This window comes from Tigriopus californicus, chromosome 9 (assembly GCF_007210705.1).
Source record: "Tigriopus californicus strain San Diego chromosome 9, Tcal_SD_v2.1, whole genome shotgun sequence".
Lineage (NCBI taxonomy): Eukaryota > Metazoa > Arthropoda > Copepoda > Harpacticoida > Harpacticidae > Tigriopus > Tigriopus californicus.
In genome coordinates this window covers 15242843-15265794 of record NC_081448.1, presented here as the reverse complement: position 1 = coordinate 15265794, position 22952 = coordinate 15242843, and the positions used below count along the sequence as shown (strand labels likewise).

At 40.7% G+C, this 22952-nt stretch overlaps 3 protein-coding genes across 11 annotated transcripts in view; all 3 read left to right on the top strand.

Moving 5' to 3' along the window:
- LOC131887280 (cAMP-dependent protein kinase catalytic subunit 1-like) overlaps positions 1–2072 on the top strand; it is a 68260-nt gene extending 66188 nt beyond the window's left edge. For 7 of the 8 annotated variants that reach the window (XM_059235848.1, XM_059235847.1, XM_059235849.1 and 4 more), the window contains one exon: positions 534–2072. In XM_059235848.1, the coding sequence (XP_059091831.1) occupies positions 534–659 (126 nt within the window). In that variant the 3' untranslated portion in view covers positions 660–2072. Of the gene's footprint in view, positions 1–71; positions 277–533 lie in introns of all 8 variants that reach the window. The other variant, XR_009374022.1, reaches the window with a different exon arrangement.
- Positions 2073–6074: 4002 nt separating this feature from the next.
- On the top strand, positions 6075–10132 carry LOC131886543 (uncharacterized). 2 transcript variants are annotated; one of them, XM_059234909.1, is made up of 2 exons: positions 6075–6772; positions 7482–10132. In XM_059234909.1, exon 2 carries the CDS (start codon positions 7663–7665, stop codon positions 9508–9510), a length of 1848 nt encoding a protein of 615 aa, XP_059090892.1. In that variant the 5' UTR covers positions 6075–6772; positions 7482–7662; the 3' UTR covers positions 9511–10132. The 2 variants fall into 2 exon arrangements, with proteins under 2 accessions (XP_059090892.1, XP_059090893.1); XM_059234910.1 differs by lacking the exon at positions 6075–6772 and adding an exon at positions 7041–7176.
- A 121-nt stretch (positions 10133–10253) lies between these two features.
- LOC131886544 (cell cycle checkpoint control protein RAD9A-like) lies at positions 10254–22253 on the top strand. Its single transcript, XM_059234912.1, has 5 exons — positions 10254–10448; positions 17554–17753; positions 20160–20324; positions 21328–21662; positions 21739–22253. Exons 1-5 carry the CDS (start codon positions 10415–10417, stop codon positions 22184–22186), a joined length of 1182 nt encoding a protein of 393 aa, XP_059090895.1. The 5' UTR covers positions 10254–10414; the 3' UTR covers positions 22187–22253.
- Positions 22254–22952: the final 699 nt, after the last annotated feature.

The following is a 22952-nucleotide window of genomic DNA, read 5'->3' as shown; positions in this document are numbered from 1 at the left end:
TTAGTTTGCACCCTTATATATTTTGACTCACCCTGTGCTCCGGTTGACTTGCTCTCCCTCCGTTTCTTAAGGAGAAGGCTGGTATGATTCCCCGGATCGACCATCCGAGCGACAGTAGGCACTTCCAAACTTACGACGAAATCAAGCTCAGAAGCCTCCCAAAGCCCGTACACGTGGAAGAATTCGAAGACTTTTAGTGTGCATACTAAATTCCAACTCCGACTACACTATTTTTCCCTGATTTAACCATGGCACGCCGACTAACCCATGCACGAGGTAGACCGTCACCCTTTGTCTAAGGCTTTCTTGTCGTGCGTCTCAAGGACAATATCCATAGTCCGAACGATCCTGGATCGGCCTGACCAATCCACAATGTTGTTCTTTGGTCGTTTTATTGCGTCATTTTCTTGTCCTTTTTGTTTGGATATGTTGGTTTATTTGTATGTACAGGGTTGTTCCACGGTGATTTTCTGTTATTTTTGCGAACTGGTCAACCTCTGAGTAATGCGTTTCCTGTCATTTTCTGTTTTCAGAACGAAGCCCCTTTCATTCCTAAATGCAAGCACGAGGGAGACACGAGCAATTTCGATGATTACGAGGAAGAACCACTCAGGATTTCATCCACCGAGAAGTGTTCCAAGGAATTCAGTGACTTTTAAGTATAAAGATAGTACTCTCTCTCTCTCTCGCCCTCTCGTCCCCATGTCCCATACAAATAAAACAAGAACAACCCGAAAAGTGCCACTAAAATGAAGAATCCATGCCATAACCTATCGGAAGCCAACCCCTTCAATCCAATTCCCTGATCACATCCCGAAATGCAAGCGAAATGACTGGTCCTAGTAAAAACGAGGAAGAAACATTCCGACAACAAAATTTCAAAAAATATCTCTAGTCATGGCTATTACCATCTTGTTCCCCTCTCTGTCCCGCTGGAAGGATCATTCGTGATGTGATATTAATCCTTCTCGAGCCTCCTTCCTACTAGGAAGAATTCCCCTCCCACCCTCCACATCACTAACTATCCACAGTGCTTCCCTAGACTCAAAAATAACTGAACTCTGGGCATTTCCTCTGGATCTTTCGATGTCACGAGCCTTTTCTGGTGCCACAACAATTCCTCCCCACCCAATAGCTCCCCTCCAATGGCAGAAAAAACCACAACCGACAACTCTGTCCCTTGAAATGACGCTTTTCCCCGGGGACAAGGGGACAAAATAGTCACCATCATTATCATTACCATGAACAACAGCCGCCGCCTCCACCACTACTATTTCATCAGTCACCTCCCCAGACGCAGTGTCAATGAGAGCTCTTTTTCAACTGATTACCCAGGACGACAGACACCCTTTTCCTTTGGAGGAGTTCCCGCGACGGGTACTTCCTGTTCCAACCTCCTCCTTGTCCTCCTCCTCCTCCTCCTCCTCCTCCTCGTCCTCGTCCAACTGCAGTTAAGCCTCGGCCCCTATGGCCCCCATGGCCTCCATCACCTCCATCGCCTCCTCTTTCGATGTGATCCGACGTTTCTGTTGTTGTGAAAAAGACAAATGTTTTGAACAAAGGCCAATCAACAACACACCCTGTTTGTTTGTTTATATTTTTCCCGCTTTCCATCCTTGTCTTACTTTGACCACGCCCCTTTCAAGGGAACACCCACCATTGGATTTTTGCATTTTTCCTCAAGTAGATTCCACAACCAATGAGTCGCAAGAAAGAAAAAGAAAAAGCGTCTACTCGTGAAAAAATGCGCCAAATTGAAATGAACTGATTGATCATACTGACTACCCCTAAAACTCCCTCTTTCCCGCCCGCCCGCCCTTCCTGTGAACCAGTGGCGAATCCTGTATTTCAACAATGTCATGAACAAAAAAAACAACTAAGCGAGTTGTTATTACTGCTACCACTACTTCTACTATTACGTCTACTCCTATCATTATATTATTAGTTGATGATTCTTTCATTTTGTCTATGAGATATAAAACAACACACACTGATGGTGTCAATGAACCTACATCAGCAGCTGTATGAGATATGAGATTGAATGTGAAACAAATAAACATATTACACGTCAAGTTGCCCTCATTCTTCCCTTAACGAAAAAATTGCAAAGCTCAGTTTGAATGGTGTCCAACTGCCTTTTCTTGAGGCTGCACTTAAAGATTGGTCATTCATGCAAGTCTTAAAGAGTTTTTTCAAAGAGCCTTGTACGCAGAAAGTTTACGCACATCACATTAATTATTTGTCAAGGATATAACTCAAAGAGATTATTCATCTGCACAAGGGGCACTAATTCTTCGAAGTTCCTGTGTTTCTCGATCATGATACAACGTGCTGTTGTATTGATTGTATGATTATTGTACATACATTACCTTCTTGAGGAAACAATGACTAGAATTAGTCAAACTTGAATAACCGGTGCAAGAAAAGGACTTTTTAAGCAATACTGCACCGTTAAAAATTGTCTCCTCAACAAGTCTCTAAGATTATCTCCGGAAGAACCTTGTTTTCACTCTGGCTTGAGACTTTAGCAACTAGGTAGAAAAACACTTTTTATGTATGCTTTAAGCTACCCATGCCTGCATCAAAGTGAAACGTTTAACGATTTTGTGGCAAAGCACGACAAGGGGGTTTGGCACCACAAATGTACGTCAATTACTCGGATTTGAAAAGTCTTAGGCGTTCCAAAGGAGAGAACATGATTCCAAGGGTCTACTTGTCATTTTCGGTATTTACTGGAAAATAGCAGATTAGATAAAGAAGTTTGTGTAGCGGAGCCGTCTAAGTCCGACAGCCCGAACTAAGCAAGACTCCTCTTCCCAAGGGTTGTGAGTTCAAACCTCGGTCCAGGAAGTCAGGTTAAGGAAGGAGACGTTGCGTGATGACTAGCGCAGTTTCCTGAAATGATACAGGTTCACATTTGGATTCTCCACCTCGATCTTTCTCTAAAGCAAAATTTGAAGCTCACAACCTTAGAATCGTGATTATACCGCCCTTGAAACTATTTATATGGAACACCTTCACAATGTGATGACTAGTTTCTTTGGACCGGCGAGGTTCACCCCTCTACCCCTATAGGATCTAGCAATTTATCAAAACTATGTTTGTTTTTGGAAGCCCATCACGCGCTACGATAAGAACAAGCAATAAGAAAAAGTAATTGGGTTAACATGAAAAAGTGCTTGAAAAAAAATCGATTAAACTAATACTTTTTGTTTAATAAAATAGGAAATACTCCAGAGAAAATTTCGAATGCATGACTAAGCAACGTAAACATTCAAAATCAATGAAAAAAGCCGTTTACATACAGCTCCAGTGATAAGACTTGAATAAACAGCAATCCACAGGTTTTGACACAGGCCTTGATATCTATTTTTTTCCAGTGTTCCGCAATGCTACTGGAAAAAGTTGATTTGCAAAGAAACCTGGTTTTTTAATTTCTTCAAAAACGCGTGTCCATTGGCGTTCATTTTTAACGTAATTCGATAGTATCCTTGACATTTTCATACTTAACACCGAATAATTAAAAGCTATAATCGAGTGTTGTACATTCAAATGGAAATTTAAAACATGTCAAACAATTTTTGACCCGTTAAAATCAAATTATTATAGCTCCTCTATTACTTCAAATTTTAATTTTCCACTTCGCTATAACTTATTTTCACCCAGAAAGGCACAATAATTTTCTGCCGTCTTACTAAAAATGCTACCGTTAGTAGTTTTAAATGAAAGGTTCTATATACTTGACATAAAATCTGATCCACTAACGAATCGGAACTAGCGGATCTGGCTAAATTTTAAAACATTTTTTATCACCAAATCTATTCACAATCCTGACTTATCGGTAACAATAACGACAAAACATTGTTTTCCTTGTGGATCTGAGAAAAGCATTGAAAAAAAATCTGAGGAGCACCTGAAAACAAATACCGATTTTTTTTAAATTAAAATCAATGGCATGTTCGGTAGGACCAATGGAAAGTCTGTTTTTGCATGCCCTGTTAATCAATTAAATCAATGAAAATGAAAAACAATTCAAGAAATGAACTATAATTTACTTCAAATCATTAATTGGGAAGAATGTTTATGTTTGGCCCCATAACTTTATCCACCTGTTCATCTTTAGGTTGTTCACTTCTCGTAACAAATCTTCTTTTAGATCTCAAGTGTGTTTCCGTTCTCGCTGAAAAACTGGGAAAAAACTTTTGCCATGCAAATACGAAACATGTCTGTTTAAAGCCAAGAAATCATCCAGATCTCCCCAAAAAGTGTACAAATATTCGTGCATTTGAATAGTTTTCAACAGTCGAGCAGATTACTACTTTGTGGTGGGGCTTTATGTAACTTGTATTGAGTTCAAGCTTGTGTCGCGTTTATGCGTATTTGTTTTCTTCTTTCCTTTCGATTTTGTTAGAATCCTAATTTTTGTTTGCTTGTTATACTTTGTGATGACATTTTGAGAATCAAGTTTCCCTCGCTTACTTAATGTTTCGTCAATGATTCAATGATGAAGGTAAATGCTTATCCCGAAACTTTTATCACAAGAAAAGTTAGAAAATAGCAAAAGAAGAAAAAAAGTAGAATAATCACGAGTCAGATATTATATTAAAAGTAGGATGAACTGCTTTGTGAACGTTCATTGGAAAATTAAGCATGATCAATTCAAAAGTGTTTCGACGACTCTTAAATAAGATCCAAAAAAGGTAATGTTTTGAGAGGCAAAATAATGCATCACTTCAATGTTCTCAAACCCTCAGGAATTTTGAAATGTTAACTTTAACACCGAAATCATATGCCACTTGCACTAGACTGCGTCACTCGATTTTGATTAGGGTAAACAAGGACGAACAAATTGGGAATTTTATTTAATCGATTAACGTGTGACATTTCTCTTATCTGGGCGTGTAATGGAACTCTCTTCCCTTTTATTATTTTTCGGTCATGTGATAAAGGCTGTGTATCAATTAAACTTTGGGCCCAATTGCCGGTTGACTTTCAGCCTCTTGGTCTGAACCTAAACAAATTATCTTCTTTTGTGGGGTTGGATATTTCCTGCATTCGTACGTCTCTATTGTTGATAAAGCAAATGTTTTTGGGTGAAAATGTGTGAACTAGCGCATACCTTGCAATTGCATTTCTTGCATTGTGCTTCAGTGAGCCAACTATTAAAAAAACACATATATTGAAAAAAGTTTTGCTTCACTTTTTCAGATTTACCTAAAGCGTTTGATCTAAGCGTTAGACCTGGAATAAATTCCAGTGGGAAATGAAGGTCTTCCCCTTTAGCCAGGTTAATTTTTGTTCTGCTACAATAATCTAGATCCTGTGCGAACGAATAATACAAGGCAGAGGTCTAAAACCCACAATAAGTGGAAAAGAACAAGCTAACATCTTGGTAGTTTGTTGTTCGAACAAACTTTTCTCGATTGCGACGAGAATTATCTAAGCTCCAGTCTTGCTGCCAACCAAGATGGTAAGAAATGCTTGGCACCCAGGAGTCACGGAGTTATCATTCACTTTTCACCAAACCTCTATGGAATACGAACATCGTGCATTTTTGTCTAATTTTGGCTTGCTTTCGTAATGCATTCTTCTCATCGTAAGTTACGATTTTCTTTTCAACATTGATTTTCGTCATCCCCTTGGACCATTACACACATATAATAGCATTTGGAATCACTTCACATTACCACAGTTGTGACGTCAGGCTGAATCTGTTCTTCTCTGTCTCATATAAAATAAATTGCTGTTTTCTTTTCCAACGGGCTAGGCCTTATTCCTAAAGCCCGCCCACCTTGCCGAGCGACCAGAGGGCCCCTGGAGTGAACGAACGAACTGACGGTCTACCTTCTACCTTCGTCTTTCCATCTTCAGGCCTTCTTCCTCTTCTCGTTGTCCTCTCTCCTCTGCTTCCCTTGTGCTCTCTTTTCGTTTCATTCATGCAGTCTGCGAGGAAAGCGCCCAGGCCTCTAAACAACATGTCCAAGGAACAGAGGAAACCTTGCGAGAGTGCGAATGGGACTTGGAACACACGACAACAGGCCACAAACAGGACAGGGAACGGAGCAACGCAAGGATCCATGGGCTGCTTCTGTGCAAGGGAAGGAGGCTCGCATACCACGATATGCATCCAGGTTGGGCAATAACACCGCAAGTCGGGGCAAATGCTGTGTTTAAGCACAATGATCAACCCCTCTAAAAACCTAGAAGGCTCATTTAAAAACAAAACATGTTGCGACTCGTTTTACATGCATCGGGAAGAAAAGGAATTGCACATTTCTAAGGTATATTTTGATGTTTCCTATTGGGGGATGCTATTGAATCTCTTGAGGTTGCTGAGTTGCGGTCCTTAGTTGTCTTGTGTAGCTCGTAGTCATGGCCTGACGCCGAGAAACTTCTGAGCAGGGACTTGAGCTCGGACTTGGACGGAGTGAGCGCTTTTGGGATCCAAGGAAACCAGAGGGGAGTTGCGAGAAAGCTACACGCTTCTCCATGCACGCATTTTGTTCACTCTCAGACCAACTATCGACCGTCCAAGGACTTGATCACGAGAGTGCTGTAGTCAACGAAGCGATTGAACTCTTGAAAGAAAAAGAAGTCTGTCAGCCAGAGAGGGCTTAGCAAGCACATGTGACATCAGTCAAACTTTGAGACTTCCGTGGAAGCTCGTCTGGAAGCGAGTTGCATACTATATAGTGAATCCACGAATTGGTGCCACAGACTTTGTGGTGAAAAAGGCTCAGGCCTTTCTGAAGTTGTTCCACCCGTTGCATAGGTATGTATTTTAATAACACAATTCGTTCATCATGTTGCGTTTGGCAAGGATTCGGCACGATTTAAGACACTCTGGATAGACAGACGTGTTTTTCCTACTTGCGAGCATTTGAAATCTGGATTTAACTTGACGTCATGCGCTTGAATAGAGTGTGTACACTATGTAGGAGTGAGTGATATGAACACATGTCAGAGAGAGGTTAGACGTCAATAGTTCAGGCCCTCCCTGTTCATGATGACGACACAGGCCGACGGCCAATCTGTTTTGTTAGGTATTCTTACTCCATTGGAGCACTCATCCAGTCCAGCACCCGAACTTCCCACAAAAGGCTCTTTTGCCTTCATTCAGCGAGCGGAGGTTCATTGGTGCTTCCGGACATTCTTGAAGACTTTGTCTGACGTCAGGTAGATATGAAGTACTGATCATGTGCCCGGGAATAGGGTAGGACTCCTACATAGTGCAAATAAGCTCCCACTGGAAAGGCACCTTATGATCAATCAGAGTGAGACGTTTACTCAAAACTGGCCTTTTGAAGTCCACTCCCGCCAGTCATGTGAGAGAGCCAATCCAAGATAAAGACGACGTAGTACTTACAATACTCATCGGAAGTCTCTGATTATGTGCCGGATAAGCTCAATACTTAGTTATTAAGGGATGGAGGGGGCTTTCATTCAAGTAGTCAGTATTCTATTTTGTTTTACGCTTTCAGCTTCGTGTGCGGGGAATGTCGTCTGGACAGAGGACATGACAATGGCCAACACGGAGAAAGAAATACATCCTATTGCCCAGACGTGTTGCTCTCAAAAGCTCAACCGGAAAGTGTTTTGTAGTGCAACTGTTGCTGCTGCCGTTGCTGTTGCTACTGCTTCATTTTGGACGAACTAACCTCGATGTCCAATGAATACATCATGACACCGGCGGAAAGCATCCCATATGGGCGGACTGCTTCTCCCCAATGTGGATCTGTGTTCAAAAAATCTTCGATGGGTTCACCTTTTAGAGAAATCAGGAACGCTTCAGGGGCTTCAAGCACCGCTGAATTCGATCTTGAGGAAGATATTCTTATTGGATCTCCAGGTTTGGCCCAACTCCCCAGTTCGGGCCTCAGTCAGACGTCAGTAGATTCTCATTCGGTCAATTCGCTCGATAGTATCAACTCTGTCACGAGTAATGCGAGTGCTTATGCCCCTAGCAAAAAATTCCGACCCAAAACGCTCTCTATTCCGGGCTTGGGGAAAATCTCGCTGAGTCCCAGGCACCAAATTCTGCCGAGTCACGAATGTATTCCAATTAGTGGCAGTCTTCCAACTCGAAAACCCAAGGACAAAACTGCTAGCAGTTGGGTGGGAAACACCCATGGTATCTTGAAAGACATCCGAGGCAACGCACATTGCGCCCCATCCAGCCACTACGGTCTCACCAGTTTCCCTGGAAACTTCAAATCAGCTCCATCCACTCCATTGGGCGGAAGTGGGAGGAACTTGAGTGGAACTTCAGCTTGGACCATCTGCACTGGAGGACAGGATTTCGAGAACTATTTCCTGTCCGGGTCCATTTCCTCCATTGATGAGGCTCAAGAGGCGGTCAGTGGGCGACAGTGCGGGAGGAAAGAGAAGAGTGCTAATGAAGTGAACCCAGGCCAAGGCCATCTTTCCCCGACAAAGGGCTCGAGAACGCGTTCGAAGAGCAGGCTGAGCTTGAACATCAATGATGCTCATCAGGGGCGTGACAACCTTACTGTATCACCATCACAAGCCATTGAGGCGTCTGAGTCGAATCCTACCAAGTCACAAAATCTCATCCCCAAGTTCTTGAGAAACTCTTTCAGCAAGCTCATGAACCGTGACAAGCGGTCATCGGAGGACGAGGCAGTCATTAAGCAATTAAATAAGCCCATCTCGCCCTCGCAAGAAGAATCCAGTTCGCTTTCCCAGAGTATTCGCAGTTTGTCGTCCGCTAAAGGTCATCCTCTCCAGAGCAATAACAATAACTACAATTACTACAACAATCAAATCTGGGGCGAGAAAGATGAGATTGGCGATGGTGACTTCTCACCGGAAACTTCAGGCCTGATCGCCGAAAGTCCAACTATGAGTCAGTTCTACGAAGACGCGAAGGTGATGGCTCTACCGGTCATTCCATTTGCATTTCCCACCGCAGTTCTAGCGGAACGGATGAAGACCAAGAATAGGGAGGCTTTGCTCAAGAAGAAAGGTCAGATAGTTCGAGAAAAGACTCCGTCTGGGGACTCCAATAAGACTCTCAAATCTTCGCCCAAGGAGATTCGCTCTTCGGCTTCTTCTCGTCGCAGTAACTCCATCGTCTGTTGTGACGACGACTTTGGTCCCAAGACTCTGGATAGTCTAGTCTCCATTGCCAAGATGGAGTTGTACTCGGAAGCCTTGCAGGGTCACACCAACATGGATGAAGTCATAGCCACCAGTATGGGAATCAAATCCCCGCCCATGCGACCACGCCTGCCTCGAGCCGACAGTTTGACGGACGAAGAGGACTTCATGCTTCACATGCCGCCTACCAATGTCTCACGGACCTTCGAGGATGACGGCTACCTCGAAATGTGTCCAAAGCAACAGCAACAGTATGATCGCATTCTTTACCAAGAGCCCCATCAGCCATTCCAAAGCCAATTCCGTCAGACCCCTCCATCCGGTTCGAGAGCTTATCTTCGTCGGGACTCTATGGAGGAGCACTTTCCCATGGACATGTCCCAATCATAAGTCAGGACCCACGTGTGAATACGCTTTTCTCCCCACCAAGTATTTGCTGCTGCCGCATCATCATGTCTTGACGAGTTTTCTCTCGGCCCAGTCCAACCCTAGCTCCCATTCCAAATACGCGTATACTAGACATCAAATTCCACCAATGACACCCAAAGGGCAATAATTGTATATGGATCAGGAATAATGTTGGTCAGATGCAATTGTATTCTTGTTGTAGTGCCTCCTCACCATTGACATCAATTGACAAACATGAAACATTCATCCTTCATTCACTTCACTTCTTTTCTTGCCTTCCTCTCTCCTATTCCCTTCTCTGGATTGTGATAAAGAAATACTTCATTCATGATTAGTCCTCTTAATTTCGATCACCTCACCAACGCCTCGTGTAGAGTGTAAAGACAAAACCGTGCCCTTATCGGCAGACAAGCCCCTTTCTTATCGTAATCATTTCAAAGCGTTCAATTCAACAGAATACTATTATAACGATTGAAAAAATGATGAGTGATTAAGAGATTGAAGAGTATCAACGGGATCGATTCAACCCAATTTTCTTCTCTTTACAACATAACTATTTTTGAAGTTGTGATCAAATCGCAAATAAAGTTCACTATTTTGTCCATTTATGGAGTTTTAGTTATTTACTGTCTGAATGAACAATCACCTCGATTTTCGGGCTCTCCGTTTTCTCACGTACTTCGTATTCCCGCTCTTTTTGCATGACGTCATCCAACATAAGCCTGCTTGATTGACTGAAGCAAAACAAATCTGAAAGGCGCCAAGACAGACAAATGTGGAGAGTGAACAAAATGGATAAAAGAAGACCAATCTGGTGGCCTTTGGTTGGACAAGGCTCATCTTAGGGAGTCGTCTATTTTCCGTTCGCGCTGCCATAAATGTCATCATGAAGTGCATCATACCAAGCCCCAATGTGAAGGGTGAGTTTAAAAGTGTCTTTGAATGGAATCCCCTTACTTGTTAGGGGTTTATTTTCATAAATGGGCAATATTTCACGACTATTTTCGCCTCAGGGCCATACTTATACATTCCTGAGGAAAAAAATGGATATTTTCCCCAAAATATTCAAAATAGTACATCGGGCAAATAATTGCCAAAAGACAAAATTATGAAATAAACGAAAAAAACCGAAAGAATTTGTGGTTAAAGTAGAATCCAACAAGATCCACTTTGCCCTTGAAGTGATAATTAATTATTGTTGAGGGGATGCTTGCCTAAAAGAAGTTTCAAGTTTCCTTCCGTTGATAAGAAAAAACAAAAGCATAAACGAAGGCCGATCAGGGGTCGAAAAAGGAAAACCTTAAAAGTTTAGTATCTTTTGGATCGTTATAATTACACTACTTTTAAATAAAACAGGTAGGCCTCGAAAAGAAAATGTTGCATAAAGGGTTTGATCCTACCAAAAACCAAAATCATTTATCCAGACTAGTCCGAACAATGATGTCCACATCTCTTCTTTCTCGGGGTCCTTCATTGTTCAATTTGCTTCCCTCTAATATTCGTAGGGAATACGAAGGCCTTGTTGCTCCGGTAGCATCTTTCAAGTCAAACTTGAACAAATTTTTAGACAGCATTCCAGACCAATCCTACATTCAAGGATTAGCTCGGTCTGCCAACCTGAACTTGCCGGTAGACTGGAACTGCTGGGAATTCCATTCCCAATAGCGGTAAGGAAGTCCGAAAAAAAAATTGTGAACAAAACCGCCCTAAGTTGTAGCTAGCACTAGACTCCAGAAGAGAGTTAATTTTGTACCATAACATCCGTATCAAGTAAAAAAAGGCGTTCTAAAGTCAAACATTGCAGTAAAGCGTTTTTATTATCTTGTAAAATAAATGCAGAAACTGAATAGACAACCTAGTGAATGCAGTGGTGTGCCTAGCATTTTGAAACAGAAAAAAACACAACAAAGTAGGCTAAAAACAACCCTTTTCCATTGTAATAAATAATTTTGTATTTCCCACCTTCTTTCGTATTTTCACAACTTTTTGCGCCTTTTTAAACTCAAAAAAGATTATTTCGGCCAACAAAGCAGGTTTTTTTTCGAGCTCCAGTAATGAGATCACAGTTCCTTTTTCTAAAAAAGGAACGAAATGTTGTAATTTCGATTCTTTTGCCCTGTATAGAAGGGAAATATAACTTGAGATAACTCAAAGTCTTGAGGCCCAATGGCCTGTGGTAGGAAAATCTTAAGACTTTATGTAATTTTAACTTTGTATTAATATAATAAACCCCTGTGTATATTCATATACACCGACGCATTAGAATCGACAGATCTAACTAACCCTTGAACATAGGGTTGATCAGGGATTTGTCAAAACTTTTCCCCATCTGTCTTAAATCCTGTTACAAGATCGACACGTACGGATTCCTTATGAATACAAATTGAACATAATGAAGGAACCCGAGGCAGAAGAGAGGAGGACCTCATTGTTTTTAACTAACCTGGATTCCTCTGAGGGCTTAGAGGCTCGCTCAAAGCGTACGTTAAGCCTCTAAGGTCACTACAATTGACACTAAAACCTAGATTGGAACAAAGCTCAAGAATACTTTTGAAGAAAGTAATAAATAGGGAAAAGCGTAAAAAATGGAGGTTTCCGTTTTTATGTAGCGTTTAAAGGCATTGATAGTAAAGATAAAGTTAATAGGAACACTTGAACTGAAGACAAATATTACAGCTGACTAGTTTCTAGTACGATTGTGCTTCGGCAAATGAATGTAGTTCTTTGTACTCCCTCTTTAAGGGTTTGGTGATGTTCTTTTACAATCACGATTGCCTTAAGCCTCTCAGGTGTATTAGGTTTAAGCAATCCTGCCTGCAAATTCCTACAAATTAAATATCAGCGATGTCAACTTTATATTGGGTGTTTGAAATAGGTTTGTACGCTCGTACAAATACCACAGTATTTTTATGTGTGGAAACAAATGCAAAATCTATTTATCTATGCCTTTGCCATCGTTTGCCCTTGCGTTTGTGGATCCATCTATGTGTGAAATTATAAGAGTACAATTGAACTCTTCCATAGGATCATCAGAAAGACCTTGGCCTTTTAAGTTAGCAGCAACGGCGGTATGAGTCATATCCCATTATTTACAACATGAAGTTGTCTTCTGTCCGAATGCAGGCATCCAAATTAGTGAAAATAACCGATCAGATTATCGACCTGCGAATTTTAGTAGAATGTGAGTTCTGAGAGATGGTGATTCATTTGGCTGTAGTTGCGTTTTCTTTTTTGATGTTACTCAATGCCTGATCTACTCTCCAATTTTAAGTATCTTTTACGTACATGTGAATCCCCTGAAGACCTGATATGACTTACCCTACTCTCTGAAACAAACCACGATCCTCCAAGGGTTAGTCGTTTTCTCATCAATACTTTCCACTGAACTAACGTTTTCATAACAATCCTCCTACGGCATTCTATTCATTGATTTTTTTGTTTGAAGTTATATTCTAAGCAGCCAATAGCTCAAAATCCCCTTTGTTCATAGAAAAAGCAATTTTTCTTCATAAGAAAGTGTATCTAGACTTTCACGGGATCATTGTCATAGCTTTCCATGTATTGAGAGGCCCATTGGATAATAGAATCCTCCTAACTTTGCTATATATATCAAGTCATTTATCTGGATCACGTTAATCTCCAGGAACATGTGATGGTGCACGAGATTAGAAAGGTTTCAAAGTAAAGACGAGCTAAGAACGCCTACATGTGGTCTGGATGGCGAGTTATACTCTTGTTCCCTTTGTTAATTTAGATACATTTGAGGCTTACCGTAATGGGAAGAGCAGGATGTTCCACCTAAAGGGAATGGCCATGTTAAACTTTTGGAACGCATAGAAAACTCCAACAACTTTCTGGGTTGGACCCTCTTGCTGATTGGAGGTTTTTGGGGCTTTCATGTTGACCACGAATCATTCGTATGCCTTTTGAACCCTACATGGTCATCATCCTTCTCTCCATTATAAACGAACATGGTCAGGGAAAGTGGTCTTAGGCAAACCAAAGGGAAAAACCGAATGCATTCCAAATCAGCTTTTGCTGTCCTTAACCGGAGGGCCCTCAATAAATTGGATTCTTCTCGGGTTAACTTTTCAACAACACGTGAGTCAGTTGCTCCAATCTAATCACTTAGATCCCCAAGCGTAACGATCAAGCGCAAATTCCTTTCGAGGAGTTCCGAGTTTTTGAGAGTTTCTTCACCATCTATATTCAACCATTGACGTAGGCCAGCGCTCAAGTGTGGTGTTCAGCCTTGGAAAAGGACATTGAAATCATCGAGAAGACTTACCAAAGGAAGACTAAGGGCGGCTGTACACTTTTCCATCCTATTGTATGTAAAGCCGCCTTAAGTTGTCCCAAAGCACTCATACATGAACCAATTTCATGACCTTTGGGCTTGCACTTCTAATTACTTATTTAATGCTATATCAATTGTAATGCTTAAAAAAGGGTCTTTAAATTGCGCTTTTCGCCATGGCCAGTGAGGATGTGTGTACTAATAACCCCCNAAAAATCAGGTTTTGGCCCCGTCATTCCTTGACAGCCCAAAGATGAACCTTAAATTGGCAAAAAAATCTGGAAAATTCAACGAACGGTACCATAAGACACTCTTTCTTGGCAAATGTTAACGCCAACCCATACTGAGGAGAGAGTATTTTTTATTCGTTAGCCGTTCAAAGGATCAAAATTACCCAAAAATACATGAAGCGATTTTGTTTAGCATTGGCCGTGGGCATCATGGTCCCTAGCATTCCTCGTCGATGTTTTATCGCTTGTTTTTTGTCCGACAATTTTTTGGAAATGTAGACTCCAAGATGTCGTAGTGGAGTAATCTTGCCAACAAAATTGCAACCTCAGAAAAGCAAATCTTCTCCATGGACTCAAAATCGAGAAAAAAGAAAAAGCGAACGAACCGGCGTGGCTTTTCAAGGAAACGCGAGTGACTGTCGAAAAGATACCAACCTTAAGATAAGGCGGTCGGCTTAAACAACGGACAACGAGACACTCAAAAATGAATGAATGAATGAATGCAATTCAGTTTAGATGAGGATTAATTGCCATCGAAGAACGCTATATGTGCACTTTTGATAATGTTTTCATTTGACAAAACTTCAAACACATCAGCTTGTGTGTGTGTGTAGTTTCGCCTTTATTTGATGCTTCTCTGTTTCGAGATCACGTCTGATATGTTCCCATGGGAAAGCTTCATCAGTCAGCTTGTCAATCAGTTTAGCTTTGTCTCTCTTAGGGAAAGAATTGAGAGGGTTGGGTGAAAGCCTTCGCAAAACTGAGCCACTAGTATGTGGCATCTACTCGTATATTCTACTAATTGTGCACCGTCGCATTGAATGGTAAACTTGTTGGAATAAGAGACATTGAAATGGTTGCTGGCATCTCGTCATTTTTCTTAGATCCGGTTTCAGATGTTTGGACGTTTTCCAAATAGGTCCAATTAGATCGATCACCTGTTGAAATTAATCACATTAATCTTTCCATAGGATATGTGATCCACCAACGAACTGTAGTGGGTAATCGATAAAAACCCTCTGAATTTGAAACTTTTATGCGCCAAGTTTCAGATGAAATGGGAGTGCTTATAGAGATGCTTTCTAGAACATTTGTTCCTCCAATTATTACTCAAATGTGAACCGCTCCAATGTGGACAGGGACCCTAAGGTCCAGAATTCACATTTTTGGCATTAACTAACGTTTATTTATGCTTCAAATGAGACTTCGCACATTTCAAATTCCATTTCTATTGGGCTAGGTCAAAAGCATAACCTAAAGCAAATAGTTTGGACAAGGACATTAGGATGTAGTATTTACGTTTCGTAATCTAGCAATCACATCGCTTTTCTCTCCAAATGGCACTGGCCCTTAAACACATTTTAATTTTCAGCTTTATCAAATGGCTGGATCGAGAACACTCGAAACTCTCTCTGATGACAAAAATAATTCAGTGCACATTTGTTCAGTGAGCTTTGAGAAACCATAATTTTGGAACCAATTGTTCGTTCAAGATGAATATGAGTTGAATATGCAATTACAGTTTGATTTAAAATGCAATTAATTGTACATATCAATTGTACATTCCATATCAAAGTTGCGCACTTTCAAAATTCATTACGCAATTTTAGAGTACAATATCATTAAACTATCAATCTTTTGGTATGCCAGTAGAAGACTAGCCCATTCTTCGCTTAAGTGTTATGTAGCGAAGTTTGTTAAAGCAGATAATTTGATCCGGTTTTTTGATTGACTTGAAATTCAAATAAAAAGTCCAAATGTTCTGGGACAGCTATCATTTAAACAAAGAAGCAAATTTCTGAAAAATACGGTCATTTTCTAGCGGTCCATTTCTTAAGACCTGGTTACCGTGTGATGATTCCAAGCTTTTCTCCACCAATGATCTTTCAACAGCATTCCACAGACAATGATGTAGTTTCGACTTGTCCTTACAACAGGGATAGTATGTAATCGTTCGTTTGATGTTCCAAAGCTAAGACCTTCAGAGGAATCGTTTCCTTTATCCGAGTCACCATGGGTTAATGGAAGGTAGATAGCACCCACCCTGAAGTTGAAAAGGTCCGACAACAAACTGTCTTCCTGCGAAGAATGAAAAAAGGCTGATGGCTTATCTATTCGATTTTTCCCTTGAAAAAAGATGAGGAAAATGAAAACTTCATCAAGCACAGACTCACTGCACCGAACGTTCATTTAGAAAGAAAACTAATTCCCTTCAGTGGACTACTTCTTTTTGGCGGTGGCTTCCAAGATTGACAAGCTTTTCGACCTCTGTGTGTCTTACGTTCGATAAGGCAAGGATACCCGAGACAGGAGGATTGGACATGACATTTGGTGAAGCAAAGCCACTTTGTGATAACAATATTTCAGCTCCCCAAAAGTTACACAGGATGCTATCATACGGTTTAAAAAAGCGATTTAAAAGAAGAAAAAATGTTGCTTTCAAAATTTTGAGCTGTCTTACTTTGAATGAAAATATCGAAAGTTTCTGGTTTCAGTTGTAAAAAGTCTGGACTTTTAGAAAGCATGCAGTTTGGCCTCAGATGGCAGTACCTTCCTGCCTTTTTCCATTTATGCATCCGTCAAAGAGTTGTGACAAAAAGTAAAATCGGCCTAGCACCGCTCATGTCCACTCCTCTAGTTAAAGGTCTCCCTGGATAAGTAACAAGTTCTGGGCGATAGTGGAAGAAGAGCTATGTATGTTTTCTCTTTCCCCGGAATTGCAAGATGGAAAGCCTTGAGCAATACTAGAATCACTCAAGAGTAAAAGAAACACGTTACCACGAACCACAAAGTAAGCAAGTTCAGAGCATCTGAACCCTTTGACATTCTTGGTGTTGGTCATTTTTCTTGGTATTTTAGCTTGAAAAAAAGCAAGCAAGAAACAGAGGCGAAATATGTATCTTTTCATTAAATGCCAACAAATGTAAATGCTAAAAGTTAGTGCTTCTTTAACCTGTAACTGAAATTGAATCTTGCTCTAGGAAAGTTAGAATTCAATTTTTGAAGGAAGATGTGTCTTTGATGGCTATAATGGCTATTACTTGAGTCGGTTTTCCCCTTTTTCGTGGGTTGAATTATTCATTTGAGACAGTTACAATAAGTTTTTCACAGCTGCATTAAAAGTAACGCACTTCACCGTCGAGTTAAGCCAACCGATTTTATTCACTGCCGCCAAAATAAATTTCCATACTGGACGTATGTCGCGCTCTAGATTCATGCGCCATTCTATACATTCTGTCCAATACTATTGAAATGAGGTATACAACCTTCAGGAGAAGTTCTGTGCCTCATATTAGTGAGAAAGCGTATATTCTTTCACTTCTAGGAAAATGGCATGAATGAGAATGTCAGTCGAACCCATTAAATGGGGGAAGAGGATGCTGCGTTTTTATCACTTGGGACCAGCCTTTTTCGTGCAGCATTGGAATATAAGAGACCCAATGCACCTCAAATTGCCACTCTCATTTCTCATTTGCCTTAAATTTCTTCCTTTTGCAGTATTTGCTCGAGCCATTCACTCCCTAGCGAAGATTGGCGACGAGCTCTACCTCGTTCCACAAATTGATGGATTGGCCTTGAGGACCATCAACAGTTCCAGATCCGCTTTTACGTCGTTTCTCTTCAACCCGGCCTATTTCAGCGTTTACGATGAACAGAAAACTTCCGACGAAGTGCCCAATTGCAAGATCATCATGCGTGTGAGTATTGCAAGTCTTCTTGCGTCTTCCCTCTCCTACCATAGTATATACGGTATACGTACACGTACAGTGTATGTGTTCTCTGGAGACAACGTGGTCTTTGTTTGACGTACAAACGCCGTATGGGTGACTGGGTGCGTGCCCAAAGATCTAGGATCAGAAATATGGGGTTATTTGTAGGCGCTTTGTCTCGACCTTCGTAGTTCGAAATTTTATTTTTGAGGCAATATTTCCTCTTGCTGCAATATCGACTTTCAATTCAGCCTGGGTGGAAGAGTTACATTTTCTTTCCCATGCCATGAAATACCAGGATATTTTTTTCAATGTAGACAAAAGTCGCCAAAAATGAGATGTAATATTTTATTGAATGTGCAGGGCTTGAACCGTTACCGAAAAATGCTAACGCGTTACCATTACACTTAAGAAAAAGTAACCCGTTACCGTTGACGTTACTTTTTACAAAATGTAGAATTCATATACATTATCTATCTCTCTACATATGAAAATGATGCGCGGTTTTGCTCGGGCTTCGTGGCCTCAGTTGACGGAAATAAAAAAGAGACTTGTTCTTGAGAGACTTCACGAAAGAATTGTCTATTCCGCTTAATCGCTCCTTCTGTATCTTTCAACCTTACACGTGTTAAACATTTTGACGAGTATTTTTTCATCTTTCCTTTCATGGTTTGAAAAAATTAGCACAAGCCAAGAATTCCACTGATTCGAGAAGAAAATCAGGGTTAGATTGTAAGGCTAACTTACGGGCTTCCGTCATCCAACAAGTAATGTCAAACGTCACAGAAAATATAAATTGATGATCCTAATCGCAGCACCCCATGAGGATTTATTTGATCCCATCAGTAGCAACTTTTATACATTTTTTCTTTCCCTCGTCCATAAATCATAACAAAAGAAGAAAGCAACGGTAATGGGAGGGCTAAAAAACCTGTGCTGCCGTTACCGATACCGTTACTTTTTCAGAAAATTAACGCGTTACTCAAGTCTTTCAAGACATTTTAATATTAGTTTGTCAAACTAGACGACCAAAGCATTTTTTTATGCACCCTGAGTACTGTGGAAGAACGAGAAAGACTCCTTGAAAGTCGAGGAGAAATTGAATTAGGCAATCCAGCTTTTTTATTCCAGGGAATGGCATAAGGACTTGTAAAATAAGCTGATAAAATTTGACATGGGCAAAGTTTTTGAAAATCATTTACATATGACGTTTGTTCAACGGCCGAGAAATAGCGGATCTGCTCGCACTCTCTGAAGCACATCTTTTGGGAAAAACCTTTTGTTACATTTGATATTATCTCAGTTGGTGAGAATCCCTGTTCTGCGTGAAAAGAAAGTTTGATTGTCGCCTTATTTGGCCACTGGCCATGTTCTGTCAACTTGAGTTGGATTTGCTGTCATTTTGGGGCTGGCACTAATGGTGCTTCAGACATATTCATATTTTCCCTATGAAGTACTTTGATACATGGCCATTATGAGAGGTCTTGGTGTTGCTCTAGAGATAGTTGAAAAGAGATTTCTTAAGTATTTTATGTCGAGAAAAGTCTGCTGTTGTGTTTCTTAGATACTGTTTCGGCATATCTATACGTACGTAGTTCAAGCTGAATTTTTCTTGAGTGTCTCTCCAAGAACGCTGAAAAGTAATTCGATGAATTTCTTAACATGGCTGCAAATACTGATGGGATCAATCTTCCTGCAAAAGGAGTTCGCAAACCAGGATTGTGGAGTTTGAGGATTTCAACACTGCATTGCTTTTCCAGGTTATTCCTAGTTGTACATTTTTGAACTTGTACTTTAAAGATCAACAAACCGTCCTTCTTTTGGGTAACTCGAGACCCTATTCTTAGGAAATCAAGGGTTCTTCTTCGAGCAAACTGTGACATAAAACACTGGGTTTTTTTCCCAGGGAGAATTCACCACGAGGCGGCTCTATCTGCCTCTCTACAATCCCGTCAAATCCATGTTAATAAGCTTTTATTTGCATTTCATTATTATAAACATGAAGCAATATTAACCGAAGTGTCGGTAGGGGCTTAGAAACCGACTTAAAAAAAGGTGCAATCCAAGAATCGTATCAATACAAATAACACTAATTTGATGAGGAAAAAGAATCTGATATCTGAAGGAGCGCATATCATTGCACAAACACAAAGATTATTATCTGTTCCAAGGAATATGACAAGCCTCAAGATTAAGACCACTATGTGCCCACTTACCAAAGAACGGATCAAATTCCAACCTTCGAGAGCTAACCATTCGGAGAAGCACACTTTTTCCTAGCAAAACATAATATTAGCAGCTCGATGCGCTATGAAAACATCTCTCGTTATTCGTTTACCATCTCAGTTATAGACAAGTAATGAATGAAAATGATTTGATCCAATCTAATTTCAGAGAGCCGTTGCTATTTTCAAGTCCATTAGTCAAGTGGATCGAATGGTCGAGGCCGCTTGCATCCAAATTGACCCATCGGAATCCCAAGTCAGAATAGAACTGCGCTGCAAATTCAACGTTACCAAGAGCTATGTGGTTCCATTCCTCGAGGCCGACACGGTGAAGGTATTGTACAAGTAAAGCATAAACGTGTTCAGCCAGCTGATCGTTTCGTAACCTTGAAAACGGGGCCCTTCTTGTTCTTTCTACTTTGGTGCCCTTTGACGAAGGGAAATGCAATGCTGCACAAACCTGCGTCCTTCTTGAGACTTGTTCCATCAAGTTTGAACTGCGTGGTTGGAGTGATATTGAGGAAAGTTTTTGGTCTTGGCCCCTTGCCTGTTAGTTGGAGCAAGGAACAGAATTCGGTTTAAGAGTACGAAAGAAAGGACACTTTAGAGCTCTCCAAGTGAGTCTGCAAGGCAAGGAGCCTAGAACTTTCTAGGATTTTGAAAAGATTAACTTCAAAGAACTCTGGTATGGTCTGGTCATTCCCATTACTACGAAGTCCACCTTCTTGTCGGGAAGGATTGCAAAGTATGATTGATTTTCTGTTCTGTTGAACTGGCGCTCGGTCGTTACATAGGGGAATTATTTTTGTTTCAATTAATCTATCATTCTACTAGCTAGTGTCGTCATTTACACAAGCACTCGACCCCCTCATCGATTATTTTTTTCTCATTGGTATACTCTTTTTCATCGCACATATTTATGTGGTGGTAGTTTTTTGAGACAAAGTACGTACGTACCTTTGAATCTTTAACAAAAAGTCAAGCCATCGAAATATAAGATACCTCGGGTTCAGAAACGCTTTCAAAGAGGTTGAAAATAGTCCAAAAATTAATGTTAATATAAATTCAAAGCCTACCAATAACATTAAGAAATTAAATGGTAAAATATAACCATCCATATGTTCAAATTCTTTACAAAAGGCATAATGCTTGCCAAGAAATGAATTGGAGTTAAAGGACTAGTGTCATGTAAATTCGCTCTCAAATGGTAAGTGTTTGAATTAAGTAACAGATATACAGTAAAATTTCCTTGATTAAAAATCTGATTAAAAGCAAAGGAGTTATGGTTAGATCCATGTGATTTTGACTAACAAATCTATAAAAAATTCTTTTTTTAGGCCCAATACGATACCTCCGAAAGTTCGAATCATCTAGACATCGATTCGAAAACTCTCTCATCTGTGTTCGACAGCTTTCTACAAAACCAAGAAGAAGTTACAATGATCGCTTCACCTGGAGAATTCAAACTGAAGAATTTCATTGAAGATCAAGACGAGATGTCTCGGAGACATGCTGTGTCTACTGTGTTCACCATGAAAATTCCCGAATTCCAATCCTATGCCATCAAAGAGACCTCACATGTGACATATTGTTTAAAGGAACTAAGATCCTTCAACGGTTTTGCGGAAGCTTTCAGTCTGCCCCTGTCAGCCACATTTGATGTGGGAGGAAAGTAAGGTCGACTTTGAGCTGGCTCACATCATTTTTACGGCTTCTTTTTCTCAATTTCATTCACGTTCTTTCCATAGACCAATAGTATTTGCCCTGTCGCACGAGGGTTTCTATGAGGCAGCGCTTGTAATGGCCACCATCGATGAGAATAGTGCGACAGATCCTATACCAGTTAATACCGGTGAAAGGCTTCTTAGTCACGTGGAACCACCGCCGAAGGCCAGTACTCAAAGGGAGCCCAAGCCTGGTAAAACATCACACCTCACGCCCGGTGTGACTCCAATTTTGGCCAAAGAACCTTTGAATCGCGAGCTCCTTACACCCGATGTAATGGCTGAAATGTCCATGGATCAAGGAGGGATTTGGGATATCGAAGGAAATGAAGAGACCGTTCCGAGATCCCCGCCCTCTAAAAAGGCCCGAGTAGTCTTCAAAAGATGTTTTGATGCAACGTTTTACCCTCAGAATATGACGGCAGCTACTCGCGTATTGGCGCCTGACTCTGATGATGACGACGAATCGTGATGCCAAATTTGATATGAATATTGAGAATAACAAAGAACGTTTTTAGTAAAGATTGTGATGTTCCATAGTCAAATATTTTCAAGACTTAAAATAGTGTTTGCGGTAACGGTGACCTTGATGATCGATGCGTAAGAATTAGTTTTCGGACCAATCGAGCAGATATTTGAAAAAAAGATATTTCTTAAAGCTAACTTTTTATTTTATATCTTTGACGACGATGATGGTCAACAACGACTGCTAAGCTCCATGGCACATGAAATGAATTTTGGACTCTTTAACCAGAATGGTTATGCTAATTTGGATCCCGTTGTTACGATCGAATCCAATTGTGCTCTTGACTAAGCCAAGGAAACCTCAGCGGCCTCCAGCGACATTTGGCTCCTCAGCGAACCATTCAGGGAACCTTTTGTTCCCCATATTTGCTACCGATTTTTTGGCAAAGATCGACAAGATTAATTTTTGTTTTGGGCTGTTCTTCAATTTTGGGGTCAAGGCTTTGTGTGTTTAATCAATATTTTCTCCTAAGAATTTGTCCCAAAAATAGGATTTAGACTTGATCAACATTTGTTAGCTCTCAGCCTTTGAGCCGAGTCGTTGCATCCTTGAAGCTTTTTTTTGAATGGAGGTCCACATTTTGAAGTCCTTCTTATGATGAGAGCCCAATTTTGTTCTTGCGGATGCAAACAAATTGAACAATTCAAAAACCTTGAGTGCAATGTGAAATATATTAACATTTCATGGTCAAGTAAACAATAGGCTCTTCTTA